The sequence below is a fragment of the Phyllobates terribilis genome, unplaced genomic scaffold (assembly GCF_046119375.1).
Source record: "Phyllobates terribilis strain yellow unplaced genomic scaffold, ASM4611937v1 Scaffold_110__1_contigs__length_5578470, whole genome shotgun sequence".
NCBI lineage: Eukaryota > Metazoa > Chordata > Amphibia > Anura > Dendrobatidae > Phyllobates > Phyllobates terribilis.
In genome coordinates this window covers 1,924,210-1,949,074 of record NW_027362870.1, presented here as the reverse complement: position 1 = coordinate 1,949,074, position 24,865 = coordinate 1,924,210, and the positions used below count along the sequence as shown (strand labels likewise).

Here is a 24,865-nt window from a genome sequence, read left to right as displayed (position 1 = left end):
GGCCTTGGGGGATGTCGCGGTAGTCGGCTCCCGGGCCCGTACCCTGGGCCTCTCTTTAAAAAGGTGGATAATTATGTGAAAGTTCGTGACGCCACCTGTGGTGTCTGGTGAGGATCACCAGCGCTGCGGCAGTTCGCTGAGGCCGGTGTTAAGGCAGCTTGGGTGGTATAGCTCCCCACAGGTGGAGCTGGGCCTCAGGGCAGTGTAAATGTAGGGATGCAGGACAGAGGGGACCCAGCCGGGTCTGAAGAAGGATTGGCAACCACATACAGTTCACTTCAGTACCTTTTACTGGTGGAAATTCAGGCACATTCCGGAGCACTATAGGGTGAAGGGTGCATATCAGGATTCTCCCCAGTGAGCAGGTATAGGGCCTCCTGTTTCTTGCCTTTGTGTAGTAAGTTTCTGACCTGCCTGGAGCTAGGCCTAACTTTGTCACTGTCCTGCACCTGCTGATCTTCTGATAGGGCCTTCTCTTGGAGTTCACACTCCCTGCTTGCGGGGCCTCCGTGACTCCTGGCTCTGGTACGTATCAGCTCTTGGGTGATCCTGGGACCTGAAGTCTTCCAGGGAATCCGGTTGTCTCTACAGGGGAATATATGGCCCTGTAGACGCGGACCCGGTGTCCGGTATATGTTTCTGGGGTGAGCTTGTACAGCTCCTCTGCCCCCAATGCTACTCACTCCACTAGCCTTCAGCCTACTCGGGCCCCTCACTAGGCTATACACACTAGCAGCTGGCAGGCTGCGCTTCACCGCTCTTATGGCGTTGGTACACCTTAAGCTCACTAACCTGAGCTACTTGAGTCTAGCTTGGCCTACCTCTGCAGACTGACTCCTGCAGGAACTGGCTGCAGACCTGTTTCTGTGTCTGAGCCTACACTAAAACACAACTAGACTGTTCTGCTCTGTGGCTGCAGCAGACTCACAGGCTGTACTTGCAGGAGCTTCCTGCTCTGTTCTGACTGCCTAACTCCACCCTCCGTATATATATGTCCCTATCCGGGCTCCATCTGGTGGTCTGAGGTAGGGTGGAGGTGTGTGTATGCTCTGAGGGCCTCTTGTGGAGAAATCCGTCCAAGCACCCCTCTAGGATCTGTGGCACTATTGCGCAGCAGGGCGCCACACATCCTCTATATATTACAGCGCACAGAACAGATCCTCTATATACTACACCACACAGGAGAGCCGACAGATACTCTATACACTACACCACACGGGACACATCCTCTATATACTACACCACACAGGACACATCCTCTATATACTACACCACACGGGACACATCCTCTATATACTACACCACAAGTGACACATCCTCTATATACTACACCACACAGGAGAGCCGACAGATCCTCTATACACTACACCACACGGCACAGATCCTCTATATACTACACCACATGGGACAGATCCTCTATATACTACACCACACAGGACAGATCCTCTATATACTACACCACACAGGAGAGCCGACAGATCCTCTATACACTACACCACACGGGACAGATCCTCTATATACTACACCACACAGGAGAGCCGACAGATCCTCTATACACTACACCACACGGGACAGATCCTCTGTATACTACACATCATGTGACACATCCTCTATATACTACACCACAAGGGACACATCCTCTATATACTACAGCACACAGGACAGATCCTCTATATACTACACCACACAGGAGAGCTGACAGATCCTCTATATACTACACCACAAGGGACACATCCTCTGTATACTACACATCATGTGACACATCCTCTATATACTACACCACATAGGACACATCCTCTATATACTACACCACACGGGACACATCCTCTATATACTACACCACACGGGACAGATCCTCTATATACTACACCACACCGGACACATCCTCTATATACTACAGCGCACAGGACAGATCCTCTATATACTACACCCCACAGGAGAGCCGACAGATCCTCTGTACACTACACCACACGGGACACATCCTCTATATACTACAGCGCACAGGACAGATCCTCTATATACTACACCACACAGGAGAGCTGACAGATCCTCTATATACTACACCACAAGGGACACATCCTCTATATACTACGCATCATGTGACACATCCTCTATATACTACACCACATGGGACACATCCTCTATATACTACACCACACGGGACACATCCTCTATATACTACACCACACGGGACAGATCCTCTATATACACTGTAACATACCTGGTGGCGGGCTTGCATGGTGCACCATCTCTCACTATGCAAGATTGCAAACTTGATCTTCAGTCCAGTCTGCTAGCCTGGCTTCTATTCATGCTGTCTGTTTGTCTCTGTTCTGACTGCTTAGGGCAGCAGCCCGGTTACTTCCTGTTTTTTGTAGCTGTTGTGGGCACACCCCTAATGCGTCCTCAGCCTATTGCTGTCTGTCACTGGATATTTAAACCAGCTCCACCTTGAAGCTGGTGCCTGAGCAACTCTTATCCTCCGAGGGCTTCTTGCCTGATGTGCTCGGTCCTGTTCTGTTTTTCCTGCCTGTCCGCCTTCCTGGAGGCTGTATTCCCAGGCCTGTCTGAACACGCTCCTAGCCTGTTCGTCCCGCCTTCTGGGGGCCGCATACCCAGACCTGTTATCTGTGTCTTCTAGCCTGTTTGTCCGCCATTCTGGGGGCCGCATACCCAGACTCGCTCCTGTATCTCGCTGCAGTGTCAGTTCCTGTCTGAACACTCAGTTCCTGTCTGAACACTCTCCAAGCCTGTTACCTGTTTTTCTCTATGTCCGTACCTTCCCTTTTTCTGCAGAGTCTGAACCTGCACCTAACTCCTACTCGTTGTCGCTGTACTTCCGTTTGTGAGTTTAGAGTCCACTCGCTACTTCATTGCAAGTATCTTGTGTATATCTGGTTCTGCCTTTCCCTTCCAGTCTGTTCCGTGTGAACAGAGCCCTGTCCCCTCTTCTCTGCCTTGCTCACCGCTCCGGCGGTTCCTGCCTGCTCTGCCTTGCTCACCGCTCCAGTGGTTCCTGCCTGCTCTGCCTTGCTCACCGCTCCGGCGGGTCCTGCCTGCTCTGCCTTGCTCACCACTCGAGCGGTTCCTGCCTGCTCTGCCTTGCTCACCGCTCCGGCGGGTCCTGCCTGCTCTGCCTTGCTCACCACTCCGGCGGCTCCTGTCTGCTCTGCCTTGCTCACCACTCCGGCGGTTCCTGCCTGCTCTGCCTTGCTCACCGCTCCAGCGGTTCCTGCCTACTCTGCCTTGCTCACTGCTCCGGCGGTTCCTGCCTGCTCTACCTTGCTCACCGCTCCGGCGGATCCTGCCTGCTCTGCCTTGCTCACCGCTCCGGCGGTTTCTCCCTGCTCTGCTTGCTCACAGCTCCAGCGGTACCTCTCTGCTCCGCCTTTCCCACCACTCCGGCGGTACCTCTCTGCTCTGCTTGTCTACCGCATCTGCGGTTCTGTTCCTGTATCCCAGTCTGTACTGGACGCTATCCAGCCTGTGCTCCAACCTGCTAGTACCTCCCCGTCTGCACGCCAGCCGCACTGGTCAGTACCCTCCTGTCTGCATAACAGCCGTGCCTGCCAGTATCCTCCTGTCTGCACTCCAGCCGTGCATGCCAATACCCACCTGTCTGTGTGCAAGCCTAACCCGCCTGTTCCTGTATTCCCCGGTGTGGGTCAACAGCCGTGTCCGGGATCTGGCCTGGAGTAGCACCTGGTCCCACTGCTCGGTTCCTCCCTGGTGCACGGCGTCGTTAGCCGTCGTGCGAACTTGGTCGGATCGGGTTGATACTTAGTTACGCCCCTCCAGGCACTCTCCGGTTCATGGCACAGTGGAATCACTAAATCACGCACATGCCAGTCAGCCCAGGTGTGTGCATAACATACTACACAACACGGGACACATCCTCTATATACTACACCACACGGGACACATCCTCTATATACTACAGCGCACAGGACAGATCCTCTATATACTACACCACACGGGACACATCCTCTATATACTACACCACACGGGACACATCCTCTATATACTACACCACACGGGACACATCCTCTATATACTACACCACACGGGACACATCCTCTATATACTACACCACACGGGACACATGCTCTATACACTACACCACACGGGACACATCCTCTATATACTACACCACACGGGACACATCCTCTATACACTACACCACACGGGACAGATCCTCTATATACTACACCACACGGGACACATCCTCTATACACTACACCACACGGGACAGATCCTCTATATACTACACCACACGGGACACATCCTCTATATACTACACCACACGGGACACATCCTCTATATACTACACCACACGGGACACATGCTCTATAAACTACACCACACGGGACAGATCCTCTATATACTACACCACACGGGACACATCCTCTATACACTACACCACACGGGACACATCCTCTATACACTACACCACACGGGACACATCCTCTATATACTACACCACACGGGACACATCCTCTATATACTACAGCGCACTGGACATTTCCTCTATATACTGGAGCTGTGTGATGGCTTATTTTTGCCTTGGCTAGATGATGCTTTTATTAGTACAATTTTGGGTGAAATACATATACACTGCACAGTACCACTTCTCCTGTCCTGAATAGTGGATGTAATTCTCAGTATCTGTATTATTATGTATATATACACTGCACAGTACCACTTCTCCTGTCCTGTATAGTGGATGTAATTCTCAGTATCTATATTATTCTGTATATTATACTGGGTGTAATTCTCAGTATCTGTATTATTCTGTATATTATACTGGGTGTCATTCTCAGTATCTGTATTATTCTGTATATATACACTGCACAGTACCACTTCTCTTGTCCTGTATAGTGGATGTAATTCTCAGTATCTGTATTATTCTGTATATATACACTGCACAGTACCACTTCTCTTGTCCTGTATAGTGGATGTAATTCTCAGTATCTGTATTATTCTGTATATAAACACTGCACAGTACCACTTCTCCTGTCCTGAATTGTGGATGTAATTCTCAGTATTTGCATTATTCTGTATATATACACTGCACAGTACCACTTCTCTTGTCCTGTATAGTGGATGTAATTCTCAGTATCTGTATTATTCTGTATATATACACTGCACAGTACCACTTCTCCTGTCCTGAATAGTGGATGTAATTCTCAGTATCTGTATTATTCTGTATATATACACTGCACAGTACCACTTCTCCTGTCCTGTATAGTGGATGTAATTCTCAGTATCTGTATTATTCTGTATATATACACTGCACAGTACCACTTCTCTTGTCCTGTATACTGGGTGTCATTCTCAGTATCTGTATTATTCTGTATATATACACTGCACAGTACCACTTCTCTTGTCCTGTATAGTGGATGTAATTCTCAGTATCTGTATTATTCTGTATATATACACTGCACAGTACCACTTCTCCTGTCCTGAATCGTGGATGTAATTCTCAGTATTTGTATTATTCTGTATATATACACTGCACAGTACCACTTCTCTTGTCCTGTATACTGGGTGTAATTCTCAGTATCTGTATTATTCTGTATATTATACTGGGTGTAATTCTCAGTATCTGTATTATTCTATATATTATACTGGGTGTCATTCTCAGTATCTGTATTATTCTGTATATATACTCTGCATAGTACCAGTTCTCTTGTCCTGTATACTGGGTGTAATTCTCAGTATCTGTATTATTCTGTATATTATACTGGGTGTAATTCTCAGTATCTGTATTATTCTGTATATATACTCTGCATAGTACTACTTCTCTTGTCCTGTATACTGGGTGTAATTCTCAGTATCTGTATTATTCTGTATATATACACTGCACAGTACCACTTCTCCTGTCCTGTATACTGGGTGTAATTCTCAGTATCTGTATTATTCTGTATATATACACTGCACAGTACCACTTCTCCTGTCCTGTATACTGGGTGTCATTCTCAGTATCTGTATTATTCTGTATATATATGTAGCACCCTGAGGATTCGGCTGCTACAGGGGTATTGCACCTCAACCCAGAGGTGTGATATTCCACTCCCGGGTAAGGATGGAGCGTGGAACTGAGCTCAGTCAGCTGCATGCACTACACACATCCCATTTCCGAGGAGCAGACCAACGGTACTCCCACTTAGAAATGTGCAGGTACGACCGAGTCTGTTCCTGGCTGGAGTGGGAGGGGGGTGGTACATCCCAGTAGTGTAGGGGCAGATAGGGGGAGCAGTCTGGGTAAAGCTAGGAGCTCATTGGGTGCTGGTCACCTGAGCTCACACATAGAGGGAGTATTTAAGGTGGGCACCATCTAAGGTCAGTCAGTCAGTCAGTCAGCCAGTCTTTGCAGAGAAGCCAGAGGAGAGGAAGAGAGCAGAAGAGCAGAGCAGCCCCAGCCCAAGAGTGAGAGAGGAGAAAGAAAGACCCAGAGGGGGAGAAAGAAGGAACTCTGAGACCCCAAATATAATCACAGGGTGAAGAGTTGGCAACAGGGTACCGGATCCCAAACTGGTGGGGGCTACAGCATACCTCAGCCAGAGACCGGAGGCCGTGGGCAGCATCTGCCACGGCCACCCACCATATCCACCCGGAAGGCAGACCACGCATAGGGTCAGGGAACCCAGAGGCAAAGGGTTCGCCAACAAGAGGCCCGAGGGAGCCGGACATAGGTGGATCCCTGGTGGGGAAGGCCAGAGACGAGGACAGGACAGAACGGGAGCTCAGAACCACGCTCCAGAACTACTTGGGGGTTGGCCGAGTCCAGGACCTGGTGGACGCAGCACGGCTCGGGTGGTCACTCAAGGCCGGAGTGACCGGAACATCTGCAGTAAGTAAAGAACCCTGAACTGCACAACCCGACTCTGACTCTCATTACCATCATCCCTGCACTTCCACAACCACCATCCTCTGCACCTGACCCCCTGAGGCTATACCCCTCCCGTTGGGGGTTATACTACCAAAGCTGCACAAACACCATCAGCCTCAGCGGACCCTGCTGCAGCGGCGGCCGTAGTGACCGCAATTCAACGGGTGGCGTAGTCGACATAAAGAACTTTAGTAACATCAGTAAGGACTGCCACACACTGAGCTTGACACCCTGGGCACGGACCGGGTCACAGCCACTCGGAGACTACAACCCCCATCTGATCCGGCTCCGGGTATTCCCCTAAAGAATATGGCCCAGGGGGCGCGTCATATACACTGCACAGTACCACTTCTCCTGTCCTGTATACTGGGTGTCATTCTCAGTATCTGTATTATTCTGTATATATACACTGCACAGTACCACTTCTCCTGTCCTGTATACTGGGTGTAATTCTCAGTATCTGTATTATTCTGTATATATACACTGCACAGTACTACTTCTCTTGTCCTGTATACTGGGTGTAATTCTCAGTATCTGTATTATTCTGTATATATACACTGCACAGTGCCACTTCTCTTGTCCTGTATACTGGGTGTCATTCTCAGTATCTGTATTATTCTGTATATATACACTGCACAGTACCACTTCTCTTGTCCTGTATACTGGGTGTAATTCTCAGTATCTTGTAATGCAGCAGCTTGCTAGCATTACTGTAAATGGTCCAGGATGTGTTTTACCTGACCATGTACCTTCCCCTTTAACTGACTGGTCACATGACTGTGACATCACACAGGTCCTGTATGCACAGTAAAGGTCTGTACACATGACTGGGACAGCACACAGGACCTATACACACAGCTGACTGATCACATGACTGTGACATCAGCAAGGTCCTGTCAGTATGGGTGTATGTGTGCACAGGATATATAAACCCCGGTAATTGGAGACAGGTGTGTTCGGTGTGAGGCGTGAGGCCTGTGCTCCGTGTGTGTGGGACACCGTTTATGAGAGGCCTAGTGAGGCCAAGTGAAGCCTGGCAGCCTGAAAGGCAAAGACTGGATCCTGTGCGGATGCTAGTGGCCTTGGAAGGCAGCGGCTTTGGAGTGAAGCCTGGTACCTGAAAGGTCGAGCCTGGATCCTGTGTGGATGTCAGTGGCCTTTGAGGGAACGACGGCTGGAGACCCCTACCTGGGAAGCCGCAAAGCCACAGTGGTGGCGGATTATTGAGGAAGAGTCCTGAAAGGCAGAGCCTGGATCCTGTGTGGATGTCAGTGGCCTTTGAGGGAACGACGGCTGGAGACCCCTACCTGGGAAGCCGCAAAGCCACAGTGGTGGCGGATTATTGAGGAAGAGTCCTGAAAGGCAGAGCCTGGATCCTGTGTGGATGTCAGTGGCCTTTGAGGGAACGACGGCTAGAGACCCCCACCTGGGAAGCCGCAAAGCCACAGTGGTGGCGGATTATTGAGGAAGAGTCCTGAAAGGCAGAGCCTGGATCCTGTGTGGATGTCAGTGGCCTTTGAGGGAACGAGGGCTGGAGACCCCCACCTGGGAAGCCGCAAAGTCACAGTGGTGGCGGATTAAAATGGACTGCAGCAACTAAACCCGGCAAAGGTAGTACACTTTGTTACATGGACTGTGTTATGGTCATTGATAATTTATTACCTTGCCGTAGGCTGTAACCTGGAGCAAGTGGGCCTGTGTGCCACTTGTCTCATGAATGTTGTAGATATGTGTGTCGGCGTGCCACGGAGTTGGACCTGGTGAACTGTGGCTTATGATGTAATAAACTGCAACATTGTGAGAAAAACGTAAAGACATTGCACGTGTGCATTGATTGACGCAGCGAAGCGAGTAACCCCCAGTATGATGACTAGCGCTGCCTTACAATCTGTATTATTCTGTATATTATACTGGGTGTCATTCTCAGTATCTGTATTATTCTGTATATATACACTGCACAGTACCACTTCTCTTGTCCTGTATAGTGGATGTAATTCTCAGTATCTGTATTATTCTGTATATATACACTGCACAGTACCACTTCTCTTGTCCTGTATACTGGGTGTCATTCTCAGTATCTGTATTATTCTGTATATATACGCTGCACAGTACCACTTCTCTTGTCCTGTATACTGGGTGTAATTCTCAGTATCTGTATTATTCTGTATATTACACTGGGTGTAATTCTCAGTATCTGTATTATTCTGTATATATACACTGCACAGTACCACTTCTCTTGTCCTGTATACTGGGTGTAATTCTCAGTATCTGTATTATTCTGTATATATACACTGCACAGTACCAGTTCTCTTGTCCTGTATACTGGGTGTAGTTCTCAATATCTGTATTATTCTGTATATTACACTGGGTGTAATTCTCAGTATCTGTATTATTCTGTATATATATGACGCGCCCCCTGGGCCAGTGCTGTTAGGGATACCCGGAGCCGGATCAGATGGGGGTTGTAGTCTCCGAGTGGCTGTGACCCGGTCCGTGCCCAGGGTGTCAAACTCAGTGTGTGGCAGTCCTTATGATGTTACTAGATGTTCTTTGTGTCGACTACGCCACCCGTTGATTTGCGGTCAATACGGCCGCCGCTGCAGCAGGGTCCACTGAGGCTGATGATGTGAGTGCAGCTTAGGTAGTATAACCCCCAACGGGAGGGGTATAGCCTCAGGGGGTCAGCCGTGGAGGATGGTGGTTGTGAAGGTGCAGCAAGGAGACTCAGAGACATAAAATGCAGTTCCAGGGTTTTACTTACTGGTGTTGCTCGGGTCACTGTGTACAGCAGTGACCACCCAAGCCGTGCTGCGTCCACCAGGTCCTGGACTCGGTCAACTCCCAGGCAACTCCGGAGTGTGGTCCTGAGCTCCTTTCTGTCTCTCCCTTCTTCTGGCCGTTCCCACCAGGGATCCACCTAAGTCCGGCTCCCTCGGGCCTCTTGTTGGTCAAGCCTCCTCTGGGCTCCCTGACCCTATTCTTGGTCTGCCTTCCGGGTGGATTTAGTGGGTGATCGTGGCAGATCCTGCCCACGACCTCCGGTTCCTGGCTAAGGTGTGCTGTAGCCTCTGCCAGCTTGGGATCCGGTACCCTGTTGCCGACCCTTCACCCTATTAGCTCTCTTATGGGCTCTTGGGGTCCCCTCTGCGCCTCTGGGTCTCTCTCTCTTCTCCTCTGCTCTGCTTCTCAGGTTACACTCTGACAGACTGACGTCTCACAGACTGACAACTGACTGACTGACCCTGATCTAAGATGGTGCCCACCTTATATACTCCCTCTATGTGTGAGCTCAGGTGACCAGCACCCAATGAGCTCCTAACTTTACCCAGGCTGCTCCCCCTATCTGCCCCTACACTACTGGGATGTTCCACCCCCCTCCCACTCCAGCCAGGAACAGACACTGTCGTACCTGCACATTTCTCTAGTGGGAGTACCATCGGTCTGTTCCCCGGAAATGGGATGTGTGTAGTGCATGCAGCCTACTAGCTCAGTTCCACACTCCATCCTTACCCGGGAGTGGAATATCTCACCTCTGGGTTGAGGTGCAATACCCCTGTAGCAGCCGAATCCTCAGGGTGCTACATTCCCCCCTGGTAAATCACAGCACGTCCTCGGGCTGTAAGATATAAACATCCAAAACATACAATTTTTTTTTTTTCATAAACATAAACATAGAAAACATCATATAGATATCATCAGCAATAAACTTTTCATATATAACATTCTTGTTTCTGGTTCCTCCGGTCACGGTGCAACTTGTGACCGGGTAAAGTGCGACAGTCTCTTGTAGTAAAAACAACAGTTTCCTATAAAACCGGTAGGGGGCGCTTTAGGAAGCGCAACTATATACAAGGGAAATATGGCCGCTCTCAGTCCTCGGCCAGGTATTAGGGAGGATTGACCGCTCTCAGTCCTCGGTCAGTGGGAATAGGGACACACGGGATTCAGTTCAATTGGCTGGTCCCAACGGGGACTATATTTTAACTAGAACAGTTCTTATACCCTGACGGGTAACTATGTACAGTCTCTCTCTACCGTACTTCAACGACGGCGTCCTCCTGCTCCTTCTTTAGATTCTTCAGACCCGTCCGGATCCTCTTGCTCCTCCTCACACCGCAGCTCCTCCTCCGTCAGGCGATGCACATGGAGGGCGTAGGGTCCTTTGGCACACTTGTGCCGGGTGAAGGTGACCTCGTCCCCTACGTACAGGTCACGACCTCTGTGTCCCTCCGGCAGATGGCTTTCTACGTCTCTGCGGGTCACAAAGACGTCGCCGGGGGTATGATGGTCTCTAATAAAGCCCCACCCATGCTGCATGTTGAATTTTATCACAGTCCCGGTGGAAGGGGGACCATGAGCTGCACGGGGATTCCTCCTGGTCCGGCTCTTCTGCTCCGCGCTTCTTATCTGCGCTTGCTGTTCCCGGACCCGCCTCTCTCTCCGCTCCCTCTCGAAGACCTCGAGCTGCTGCCGGCAGCACTCTGCACGCTCCGCTGCGGCCGCCCGAGTCTCCTGAGTGAACCCCATGAGGTCTTCTCCGGTGGGGTCCCACTCGAACTGTGTCTCCTTCAGCGGGGGCGAGGTCCTCTTTACGGGCTTCGGAGCCGGAATCAGGGGCTCGCACATGGGCCTTGCTCTCTGGAGTTCCAGCTGAATGTACTCCTGGGGCCATATGAAGGGCTGCCCATCCGGGCACGTATGCTGGGCGAACAGGTCTTCACCCAGGTGCGGCACTCTAGATGTTGAGGGCGCGTTGATGGTAGCGGCGCCCGGGTCGACCAGGCCTTGCGACCAGGCTTGGGGCACCCTAAAGGCAAAGGGCACCGTAAGAACGGCGGCGCCCGTGGTTACTCGGCCCTGCGGCCAGGCCGGTGGCTCCGCGGAGGTAGGGGGCGCTGTTGGTATTGCGGCGCCCGGAGGTACTAGGCCTTGCGACCAGGCCGGTGGTATTTCCTGCTTTGCCACGCTCGAGGTCGAGGCGTGTGACGTCACAGGGGTCGCGGCCGCGGTTTCCGGTTGAGGCCTAGTCTGCGGCGGTGACGATGCAGCGACGGGCACGGCAGGGGGAATTTCGGGCTCTGCGACGGGGAGCTGGGGCAGGCACGCGGTTTCCCGGCTTGGGGTAGAGACGTCCCCTTTACCTGCCTCCATTCGTTCAGCTCCCTTCTTGGCGCCGTCTCCGGCCTTCACTCCTCCTGCACCATCCTCAGAGGCGGTCTGTCTCCTCGTCTCGGGTGGCGTGCTCCGCTGTCGGGTTTCGGTCTGCTGGGCCATCTCTCGGCTCCACTCCGCCAACGTCTCTCGCTGCACCCGGGCCATCCTCCGTGCGAGGCCCTCCAGCGCAGTCTGTGCACACTCCCGGTCTCGGGGGAGCTGTGTTAGGATCTCCAGCAGGCCTTCTGGAGTGGCGACCTGCAACAGGCTCCTGACCACTGGGTCGGTGCTGCCTGACTCTCCCTCCATCTCCGGGTAGGCTCTCTCTGGACTCTCTTCCAGACGTCTTGTCTCCGGGTGCGCTCTCTCCAGACTGCTCCAGGCGACACCCATCTTTGCTCTCTTGTTCTGTCTCCGCCCACATTGAGGGTGGTCCCGGGGCAACTTGGTGATTGTCAGTTCCAGGGGCAGTTCTCTTACGCTGATGGACACTTCCAGCATCACAGTCTCTGTTGGTGGGCGCGGTTTCCGCTTTTGGCGCCATTCTTCGACCTGGCCCACGATGGGAGGTGGCCTCTTGCCACCCTCTGGCACGCCCATAATGGCGTCCGCTCTTCCAAGGTGGGAAATCTTTGGAAATGGCGGGAATCGTCTCCCAGTGGCGGGAAACTCCATGGATGGCGGGAAAAAGCTGCAAATGGCGGACAACCGGCGGGAAACGACCTGTGATGGGGCCCGATGGCGGGGACCCTCCGGAACCGGCGGGAGACTTCTTTTTAAGGTAACGGTGAACTTTTCCTCAGGCACGCAGTACCCGGTTGTTGCGGGCACGTTATCCTGCCGACTACGCCAAAGTTGACGCGCCCCCTGGGCCAGTGCTGTTAGGGATACCCGGAGCCGGATCAGATGGGGGTTGTAATCTCCGAGTGGCTGTGACCCGGTCCGTGCCCAGGGTGTCAAACTCAGTGTGTGGCAGTCCTTATGATGTTACTAGATGTTCTTTGTGTCGACTACGCCACCCGTTGATTTGCGGTCAATACGGCCGCCGCTGCAGCAGAGTCCACTGAGGCTGATGATGTGAGTGCAGCTTAGGTAGTATAACCCCCAACGGGAGGGGTATAGCCTCAGGGGGTCAGCCGTGGAGGATGGTGGTTGTGAAGGTGCAGCAAGGAGACTCAGAGACATAAAATGCAGTTCCAGGGTTTTACTTACTGGTGTTGCTCGGGTCACTGTGTACAGCAGTGACCACCCAAGCCGTGCTGCGTCCACCAGGTCCTGGACTCGGTCAACTCCCAGGCAACTCCGGAGTGTGGTCCTGAGCTCCTTTCTGTCTCTCCCTTCTTCTGGCCGTTCCCACCAGGGATCCACCTAAGTCCGGCTCCCTCGGGCCTCTTGTTGGTCAAGCCTCCTCTGGGCTCCCTGACCCTATTCTTGGTCTGCCTTCCGGGTGGATTTAGTGGGTGATCGTGGCAGATCCTGCCCACGACCTCCGGTTCCTGGCTAAGGTGTGCTGTAGCCTCTGCCAGCTTGGGATCCGGTACCCTGTTGCCGACCCTTCACCCTATTAGCTCTCTTATGGGCTCTTGGGGTCCCCTCTGCGCCTCTGGGTCTCTCTCTCTTCTCCTCTGCTCTGCTTCTCAGGTTACACTCTGACAGACTGACGTCTCACAGACTGACAACTGACTGACTGACCCTGATCTAAGATGGTGCCCACCTTATATACTCCCTCTATGTGTGAGCTCAGGTGACCAGCACCCAATGAGCTCCTAACTTTACCCAGGCTGCTCCCCCTATCTGCCCCTACACTACTGGGATGTTCCACCCCCCTCCCACTCCAGCCAGGAACAGACACTGTCGTACCTGCACATTTCTCTAGTGGGAGTACCATCGGTCTGTTCCCCAGAAATGGGATGTGTGTAGTGCATGCAGCCTACTAGCTCAGTTCCACACTCCATCCTTACCCGGGAGTGGAATATCACACCTCTGGGTTGAGGTGTAATACCCCTGTAGCAGCCGAATCCTCAGGGTGCTACATTTACACTGCACAGTGCCACTTCTCTTGTCCTGTATACTGGGTGTAATTCTCAGTATCTGTATTATTCTGTATATATACACTGCACAGTGCCACTTCTCTTGTCCTGTATACTGGGTGTAATTCTCACTATCTGTATTATTCTGTATATATACACTGCACAGTGCCACTTCTCTTGTCCTGTATACTGGGTGTCATTCTCAGTATCTGTATTATTCTGTATATATACACTGCACAGTACCAGTTCTCTTGTCCTGTATACTGGGTGTAGTTCTCAGTATCTGTATTATTCTGTATATTACACTGGGTGTAATTCTCAGTATCTGTATTATTCTGTATATATACACTGCACAGTACCACTTCTCTTGTCCTGTATACTGGGTGTAATTCTCAGTATCTGTATTATTCTGTATATATACACTGCACAGTGCCACTTCTCTTGTCCTGTATACTGGGTGTAATTCTCAGTATCTGTATTATTCTGTATATATACACTGCACAGTACCACTTCTCTTGTCCTGTATACTGGGTGTCATTCTCAGTATCTGTATTATTCTGTATATATACTCTGCACAGTACCACTTCTCCTGTCCTGTATACTGGGTGTCATTCTCAGTATCTGTATTATTCTGTATATATACACTGCACAGTACCACTTCTCTTGTCCTGTATACTGGGTGTAATTCTCAGTATCTGTATTATTCTGTATATATACACTGCACAGTACCACTTCTCCTGTCCTGTATACTGGGTGTCATTCTCAGTATCTGTATTATTCTGTATATATACTCTGCACAGTACCACTTCTCCTGTTCTGCTGAAGAAGAGGTGGCATTGGCTTTGGGGAGGGTCAGTACTGATGGGTTTATTATTTTCTATGTCTACAATCCTATGGTTAAATAAAAATTAATCCTGAACATCTTGTTTAAAGGGGTTATCTGAAGGTTGGAAATTGTCCTCTATCATTGGGATATGGAATAATTTTCTGATTGCTGGGAGTCCAACAGCCGGGACCCCCACTGTTTCCGAGAACCAGGGATCTGAAGAGCTCTGGGTGAATGGAGCGGTAGTCGATCATTCGCATTGCAGCTCCATTCACACGTGGCTTAATAAACATCCCCTATAATGGAGTGGTGAGGGGCATGAACAAGAAAGCAAAATGTGCTGAACTTTTCATTGTGCCTCAATGGGATGAGGGGGGCGGTGATTTGGTATGTGGGCTGGTGGGGTTTGTGTGACAGGCGTGCTTTTTCATTTTTCATCCCATTCCAGCCCTGATCTCTATATATATATATAATTAAAATTCTTTTAAAAGCAGAAGTGTTAATATGTATTTTTTATCGCTTAGCAGAATGCAGAGTGAAGTTTGATAGATATAAGAAAATCTCAATAAATATAGAAGTTGTTTTTTTTTTTTATTAGGGATAGGGTAGAAGGATAAGGGATGAACAAAATCAGGGACAGAATCAGTAGACAAAATCATAGTCAGTAAGAAATCCGGATCAGATACCAGGTGATCAGTAAAAAAGCCAAGTCAGGCGAGCAGTATGGATAGAGCGGAGCCTGGTGACAGAGGCGTTACCGAAACAAGTCCGGGTAGAGGTGTTACAGTTAGAAGGCCACAGGTAGATGGTGAAGGTCCTTCTTTACAGGTCCAGCAGTGATGGTGGATCGGCTGTACTCCGCTAGATGCGGAGCTTTTCCGTCTTTTAGATGACACTTGGGCAACAGCGACAGCATGCAAATGCACGAGCTGCCCTGGATAGTCCACGCCGGCAGGATGATAAGATCCGGCGGAAGATGGAACCTAAGAGAAGAGAAATACATACAATGTAAGTGATGGGACTCCATATTACATGATGCTACTGTGCGGTCAGTGTGGCCGGCCGGACAGCAGAGGAATCTTAATCACACAGATGTCCGGGGTCATTGTCAGCCATCATACATGTGACAATCCCATCACTGACAGATGACATCTGCTCCCCATGACTTATTCTCATCACTAACATCACACAACATGGAGATGATTCTCACACTTACCTCGTCTCTTTTTCCCCTTTTTCCCATTTTCTGAGTTTTGTTGGTCTATACTCAGATTCATTTCAGATTTTCTTTCCTCTTCAGTTGTAAATTCTGATCAGAAAGTAAAAAAAACTCAGTAAAGAAATATTCTTATAGGATCTGCTTTGTGTACTGTATATAGAAGAATTGTTCTAGTCCTGTCCCCTATAGTCCTGATAATCTGGCATTGCATTATTATAGGGCAGAATAAGTCCTATATACCGTTCATGACCTAATCTGAGGGGCATTAGATGTATCACTGATATGGAGCAGTAAGCGCCCTGTGTGCCGCCACGTGGTGCATCACTAATGAGCGATATTCTACTATAGGAGACGATGTCTTCTTATATTGAAGTGAGTTCCTGGATGCTAAAACGTATTTTACAGAATCCATGAAAACAATTCCTGGATAAAATTAAGGAAATAGAAATACAGTATGGGCCCATGGAAAAAATAATTGGGATCCATGAAACCTGGACAACATAGGAGACCTAATACAGAAAAACCAAATATTTGAGCCTTGAAGTCAACATTCACCTTTTGATGCTGTACATACATACCTGATGATGGGGACGAGGAGGGCAAGCTGTTTATAGCATTGTCGCTATCAGATTCAGAAAGCGATTCTTTCTGCCTGTCAGGAAGAATCAGGGGGTCGGACCAGAAGACCCAGGAGGTAACTTCCAACTCTCCCATTCTATGATTTAAGAAAAACATGTAAATCACAAGTCAATGCAGAATAAAAGGGGTGGTCTCACTAGCAGAACACTGACTAGAGGGCCTAATAGGACATATGACTGTCATAGTGAGGAAGGTTTTATGCTCCAATCTACCTTCTATGGATCAGAGCGAAAAACAACTAGCAATAATGGCTGGCATGTAATACTACATCTCTCCTACAGTATGGGCAGCTCGAATACGCGTGAATGGCTGCAATTATGGGCTATTATCACCAACGGTTTCTGAAGCCAAAAGCACAATCACCGCTAATCATTGAGGCTGAATTTGATATTATGGTATTTATGTCCTATATTATGTGTTGTGCATATATATCAGCCTGGAACTCCCATTAATGACCCCATAATCTACTCACATTTCTGAGATATTTGTATTGGTTGCTGGCGTACACTCTGGAGGAGACTTCTGGTCCTCATCATTCATCGTTCTGGTAGTGATGGTACAGAGCTAAACATGGACAAAAACAAGATATGAAATACTTTTTTTTACTTTTAGAGGTCTTTTTTGTTTCACATATTTTGGATTTATTGATCACATACGGTACTTACTTTAGAAAGCCTTTCAGAAGATGATGTAAAATTTTGGAAGTCAAGGTTCTCATTGTTCTCACTTGTACCCTCCTCATCCTCTGAGACCGAATGGTCTATTTCAGAGTGATCTACAAAAGTAATGAAGTATTATTAGAGGTTGTTAGTATAAAACAGGCGTCATTTATCACAATATTAGTGGGTACTGATTATTACATTTTATGGAAGACAAGACAAACAGCCGCTTAGTCTAGATGATGTCTTCTTCTACTTACCGATAAATAAGCTGTTGTCCACATCTGAGGCAAGCTGAGGAATGTACTCTGGCTTCTGACTTAGAAGGTTGTTAAAATCTAAGTCACTCAGGAATGGATGACTCTTGATCTCAAGTGATCCTCCTGGAAAAAGAACAAAACAAAAGTGATGTGGACATTGTCAGAGATTGCTTCACATCTGAACAGTTTAACTTAATCTGAATTAATGACATAACTGAGTCAACATGAAGGAAGAAGACTGAAAGTCATAGTGTGGAGAACTAGAAATGGACAATCTGATAGAGAAGTGTTGATCCTCAAGGACATGAGTGATAAGTGTGATAGGTGAATATTAATACTAATATGAATAGTATTATATCTCTTACCTGTCCCAAGTCTATCTGCAGGATTTGTTCTGAGCAGCTCAGTAATCAGGTTCTGTGCATTGGGAGTAGGAGCGGAATTACAATCCCAAATTATGTCGCCTGTTATACAGAAAATAAAATCTCTTTACTGGACTGTAAGCTAAAGCAAAGTAAACACCTAAACCAATGTAACTGATCAAAGCAATGGTCGGATCATTCCACTTACCAATGACAATCCTGTCATAAAGCTCAGCTACAGAATCTCCATCAAATGGTACAGATCCCGTGAGAAATTTATGTAGGATTATCCCCATTGACGACCAGTCAACAGGTCTTCCATAGCCTTCTTTGAGGATGACCTCTGGGGCGATGTAATATGGGGTGCCACATAACTGGAAAACAACAGAAGATAAAGATGAAAATGATAAAATGGTTATTATAACACGTTCTCGCCATAAAAACACAATGACAAAAGATAAAATATCAATGGAAACGTTCTCTAGAAATGAAGAATGTAGAGAAGACATAATGGTGTGATGAGATTTGTAAAGAAAAAAAAAACATATGCCAAAGGCAAGGTGAACAGATGGGGTATATTAGTTAACCAAATACCAAAGCAAAACCAAGAAAACCCCTTAAAATATAATCTTTAATAGCTACATTTAAAAGCACCCATATCAATATATGAAGACAAAATGCATAAAATGTACAATATATGGGTAGTGGGATAAACGTAGGATAATTGACATGCAGGCTTGCCCTAGAGATCCCAAATGGGCTGAGATCCCGCATGCCAGTGGAGGTTGACACCCTAGCTAATCGGTTTGGCGCCCCCCTCCACATCGGCACTCCCTCCGTGACCCTATCCACCCCTAGACAGACATACACATATACAGATAATGATGAAAGGCAGACAGTCATGTCGCTGCTAACATGCTGAATGAAAAAAAGGCAATATTCAATGTATCAATTATATGGAAACAGGGAAGCTGATATAACGTAGTTCCACTAGTACAGATAGGATATCAAATGCACCAATCTATACACAATTCAGTATGATATATAAACCATCATTCAGAAGCCTATTATAGATACATAAAGTACATTAGTGCTGGCAATTACGGGCAACAAGAACAGTATTATAAAAGCACGTGTGCTCAATTAACGGTAAATATAGGAACATAAATATGTCCAAAGTAGTAACAAGTCACCTATATAATGACATTGAGCATGAAGATAATAGTCTAGGACAGACGGTACATATAGACAACCTCAAAATCCCCCTGGCTAATCTATAGTCAGGACTGATCTACACAGGACACGTCCAAATGTTGGGACAGAGCATTATCCAGTGTGCGAATTACAAAAAAAAGTTGCCAAAAAAGCATTTTAGTCAGCAGTAACCAGAGGACTTATCTGTAAATTGTCCCAACACGTTTCTCCCCCTCCTAATTTGGGGTTCATCAGGGGATCATATTAGGAGATAGCCACAATGAGTCAGTGGACAGACGCGGGAGATAAATACACCCCGATCGGAGAATACTGGTGCCGCCACATTTTATGGATTTTGTCTTTATATATTGATATGGGTGCTTTTAAATGTATCTATTAAAAGTTATATTTAAGGTCTTTCTTTGCTTTGGTCCTTGGAGATTTGTAAAGAACAAGCTAAATTCCTGTAAGTGTTACCCACCTCACGGTCCAGGAACTCCCTGGTGATGTCCTCCGCTAATTCCTTGTAGGTGTTGGTTTTTGGTATCATGACACCAACTTTTGAAATCCCAAAATCGGTAACTTTTATGTGTCCAGCAGATGTAATCAGGAGGCTGTGGAAGAGAAGATGGTTTTAGCCTCACAGACCGTATGATAATAAATGATAACTTCCCCCCTTTATTATACTACGAGGGGCACTTACTTATCCGGCTTCAGGTCTCTGTGCACCACACCGTAGCTATGGAGGTATTCCACAGCAAGAACCGCTTCTCCAAAGTATAAGCGGGCCAAGGGGACAGATAGAGGACCCCTGGTGCTTAGGAGGGTCTCACAGTCGCCACCTATAGAAGAAAGGAAATATGACCAGTGTGTGGTTTATACAGCAGATCACCATGATGTATAATGGGAAGTGAGCGGAGACATTGGGATAGGAGAGAATATAAACAGATATAATGTATAGTGCACATAATATTAGTCTGAATCGATGGAGAAATGTCCTCCATGTAACTAATAACATAAAGTGATGTCACATCTCGTCTACAGCTGGAGATACTGACATGCTCAGTGCGGACTTACAGGGAGATCACACAGACAGTGGCGGACAGAGAAATCTCAGGGCACCATAGCAAAAGTTCTAACTGCACGCCCCTTCAAAAAAAACCCTTACTGAAGTCAATCGATGTTCTCAACAGCAATACACCTTTTATAGCCATTTTAGCATATGATGCTCCCAAAAATGCCCCCACCCACAGACTGAGTTAGATATCCCCACAGTGAAATCTTAATCCAGTTTCACCTTACAGATATAATGTAGCACCTGTCTATAATGTCCCCACTCAGTATGAGGCCAGTCACAGCCCCCTACTCAGTATAATGACGCCCACAGCCCCCCCTACTTAATATAATGGCCCCCATAGCCCCTCAGACAATATAATGGTCTCCACCACTGCCCACTCAGTATGATGGCCCCCAAAGCCAATCAAACAGAATTAGGATCCCCACACAGAATAAGGACCCCCACTGCACACCATTCAATATGAGGACCCACAGGGGGTGTAGGGGCATGTACAGTCACCAACTCAATATAGCGGCATTCACAGTCCCCTATAGCCCCTCACACGGCACACCATTCAGTATTATGGTACCCACAACCCTCAATTCTCAGTATTATGGCTTCCACCAATCTCACAACTCAGTATTATGCCCCCACCAGCCCAACAACTAAGTATAATTGCTCTCACCAGCCCCACCACTCAGTATTATGGCCCTCAGCAGCCCCACCACTCAGTGTTATTGCCCCCAACAGTCCCTCCACTTAGTAGTAAGGCACACAATAGCCCCACTACTCAGTATTATGGCCCCCACCAGCCTCAACACTCAGTATTATGGCCCTCACCAGCCCCACCACTCATTGTTACGGCCCCTACCAGCCCCACCACTTAGTAGTAAGGCACCCACCACTCAGTACTACCACCTCCACCAGCCCCACCTCTCAGTATTATGGCCCCCAGCAGTATCAACACTCAGTATTATCGCTCTCACCAACCCCACTACTCAGAATTATGGCCCTTATTAGCCCCACCACTCAGTGTTATGGCCCCCACCAGCCCCACCACTTAGTAGTAAGGCACCCACCAGCCCCACCATTCAGTACTATAGCCCCCACCAGCCCTACCTCTCAGTATTATGGCCCCCACCACTACTTAGTGTTATGGCCCCCACCAGCCTCACCATTTAGAATTATCGCCCTCACCAGCCTCACCACTCAGTATTATGGCCCCAACCAGCCCTACTACTCAGCATATGGTCTCCACCTGCCCCATCACTCAGTGTTATGGCCCCCACCAGCACCACCTGTGCAGTGTAAGTACTGAGACTCCACACTACAGATGCAATATTGTGGCGACATCGAAGAACCTGCAATACACGGAGTCTCGGACCCATCTGCGGAGGCTGAATGGTGGATTTAGGAACCTTTGGCTCCCTGATCCACCATTGTTTTCATCGGTATTCATATTCTGACAATGTGAATACCACTGAAATTGTGATGACAGGTGGTGGAATGGGGCCCAGTGCCGAGCGGTGCCAGGCCCGATCTGACTCACTGGCACCATAGCACCGGTGCACACAGATCAATGAATTTCCAGGCATCTTGGTAATAGAAAACCTACAGTAAATGCACTGTGAGGATGTAACTGTCCTAATTATCCTAATTATAAGAGCAGTGATAAGATGTAAGCAGACATGGGCTGAATATACTACAATATACATGTCCTACCTCCTACATACTCCATGACCATACACAGGTGAGATTTTGTTGGAAAGGAGCAGAGCATGGAGACCACGAAGGGACAATCTGCGAATGTTAGGATGTCCCTCTCCAGAAAGGCCAATGCCACTCTTTTTGGAGTGTTCAGGTTTCGCTTGAACATTTTCTTCAAAGCAAAGATCTGGTGTGAGTCTTTATGGTGCGCTAAGTAGACGGCACTGGAGAGAAAGAGAATCAATGGTTAGAATGAATCTTTACTACAAGAACATCTATAGAAGTCATTATATAATGTTTTGTACTAATGTTTAATGCTAGAAGTCTGTCCGTCACTGGAAATCCATGTCTAGAATTTGATAAAAGATCACTACATAGATCACCTATGGGAGGTGTCCACAATGCCACGTCTGCCGGAGCCCTCACCCAGGTCACATTACAGATGAGAGAATCTACTGAAATTATTCTTGGGCAGATTCACTACATTAGACCAGTAGATACGATTCAGTGCAAATAAAAGTTGGTCCAAATTAAAAGTGCTCCAATTGCCATAACATGACGTTAATTATGCTCCCGCATACCCCAAGACATAACAACATAATAAATGGAGGGGAGCGAAGGAGTTACAAAAAATGAAACCCATTATAGCCACTTGTCCTCTGTGCCAGTCTTTATTGCTGAGACCAGGGAGTAGACTCACATGGTCATGGTGGAGGTTGGGGGGTGCAGATGTCATTGATGAAATTTCGTGTCACCCCCTCACTTGACCATGTGTTGCCAATTACTCTTATCAGTTCGCTAATGGATTCCGAAAAGAACAGACCGGTGCGGAGGATCGGGAAGCTCTGATGGGGGTGGCAGTGTAAGAACAGATGAGGGTCTAGGACAGGCAGGTGTAATATATTATTCTATTTTAATCCCTTTCCTTAATAGTTTGTTTTCCTACAGATCATATAATTTCCCTATGATAACACTGAAGGGCAGAGCACAGAGTCTGGAGCATTGTCATTGGGAACCTTGAGAAATGTGGATTATGCCAACAGAAAACTCACCCAAAACTTCCACTGCTGATCAGTTTGGATGTCCCATAGTCGCTCTTATGCGGCTGTCTTGACGGGGTCAATGATTTGATCACGCTCTATAAAAGAATAAGAAATTATATAAAGATATAGAAGCTGCTGGAAAAAAGCTCCAGATGCAAAAACGTCTCCCTTCTGTCATCTCCTCTTAGAATAGAGACATCCCATGGTTATATGGGGGACAATACTGGAGGTGTCATTCACACCCCATAATCTGGTGATACACCGACATCTCTCTCCATGATACTTACACCGTCAGATTCTTGGATCTCCGGGATCTCACAGATTCTACTGTCAGCATCTGCCAACACAGTTGTTTCTAAAAGAGTGAAAAAATGATGAAGAAATAAAATGTATTAGACGATATTAATCCTACATATATATTACAACAATATAACTCAGACATGACAAGATGTCTGTAAATGGGAATAATACTTATTATATAGGGATTCTAAATATGAGAACGTATGGCGCATCCATGAATAAACGTAATGGAAATGATGAAGGACTCCCCCAATCATCACATGAATGAGGAACCCCCCCACCCTCGCTGTACATGTGAGTGATGGTAAGAGAGCTGAAGCGTAGGAGCCATATGCAGATTATCCTGGAAGTGCACTGGGGGCGTGTCACAGTATGGATTTCTTCTTCCACGCCCCCAGTGCACTTCCATGCTGATTTGTATACGGCTTCTACATTAGATTTCCCTTGACTGAGACATTGGATTTCTGCAAAAAATTATTACAGAGAAATGGCCAGTACAGTCATACCACAATATGCAAAAATGTGCTGATAGGTTCCCATTATACAGAATATACAGAGTAAATGTAAGATTATTCCCTGTTCTGTATAACATCTGGATATTTCTTGTAGGAGGTCGGGTGATCGGCTTACCTGTAGTCAGATCGCTGTTCAGTCCCGGGATTAGATTTTGCTCGTCTTTGGTGTCGCCTTCTGCTGTTTCCTGGTAGATATAATATATATAATTAACATGTGGAACCTTACACTAAATCATCACATAGATAAATCAGGAAGGACTAAACCTGCATTTACAGATGCAGCCAATTGTAACTGTACAAATCAGACGTGTGCTAGAGGAGATGACGGCTCCTTACCAGGCGTTCCAATGAGCGAGCCGGACGCTCCAGTACACACAGGACTTTTTCGGCCAGGTCTTTAATAAAAGCCAAATCTCCATATTGAGATCTTTCTTCAGCCTAAAAAGAGGAAAAGAAACAAAAAGGAAAATTTTGAGATGAGAAAGGTCACAATGGAGGAGGCCGCCATTGTATGTGACATTTGCTCCTCTCTGCAGATACAATAACTCTGGGGACTCATCGTGTTTTATATTGGAGGAAAGAAACTTCTATCCCACCATTATCTATAATATAACCAGGGATGGGTCCTTCTTTCCGAAGCCTCTATAGACTGCGCAAGCGCACTGTACCTGCACAATGTGGCCGCAGACAGAAGAACACATCCAGACCGGGAGGAGGACGGGGATGGAGGGGGAGTGTGGTGCCAGAAATAGAGGTATGCATCATTTCATCATGGCTATGGGGGGTTTCCTGCTAAAAGTGGGGAGGCTATGGAGGCAATGGCGTACCGCCAATGGCAGCAGCCCATGCCACTGCTATGGGGCCCGTGAGCCGGGGGGGGGCCCATAGCAGTCGCCTGCACCATGTATGCCCCGCATCGGGGCCCTTGCAACAGGCTCCGCTCCCAGGCCCGGCGTTAGCACCCGGGCAAGTGCCAGGTCCCTGAGCAGGCAGGGGGCCCCACTCCGC

General features: G+C 48.0%; 2 protein-coding genes across 2 annotated transcripts in view; both read right to left on the bottom strand.

Moving 5' to 3' along the window:
* The window catches only part of LOC141201388 (uncharacterized), a 43,719-nt gene extending 24,513 nt beyond the window's left edge, over positions 1-19,206 (bottom strand). Inside the window, exons 1-7 of the mRNA XM_073663383.1 lie at positions 19,146-19,206; positions 18,045-18,143; positions 17,680-17,802; positions 17,426-17,535; positions 17,233-17,324; positions 16,700-16,836; positions 16,119-16,211 (exon numbers count right to left, since the gene is read on the bottom strand). Of these exons, the coding sequence (XP_073519484.1) occupies positions 16,119-16,211; positions 16,700-16,836; positions 17,233-17,324; positions 17,426-17,535; positions 17,680-17,802; positions 18,045-18,143; positions 19,146-19,206 (715 nt within the window). The remainder of the gene's footprint in view (positions 1-16,118; positions 16,212-16,699; positions 16,837-17,232; positions 17,325-17,425; positions 17,536-17,679; positions 17,803-18,044; positions 18,144-19,145) is intronic.
* A 2,734-nt stretch (positions 19,207-21,940) lies between these two features.
* On the bottom strand, positions 21,941-24,619 carry LOC141201387 (microtubule-associated serine/threonine-protein kinase 3-like). The gene is made up of 5 exons (XM_073663382.1): positions 24,526-24,619; positions 23,330-23,397; positions 23,052-23,137; positions 22,015-22,223; positions 21,941-21,945 (listed from the first exon to the last, which is right to left on the bottom strand). The coding sequence occupies exons 1-5, from the start codon at positions 24,617-24,619 to the stop codon at positions 21,941-21,943; spliced, it is 462 nt and encodes a 153-aa protein (XP_073519483.1).
* Positions 24,620-24,865: the final 246 nt, after the last annotated feature.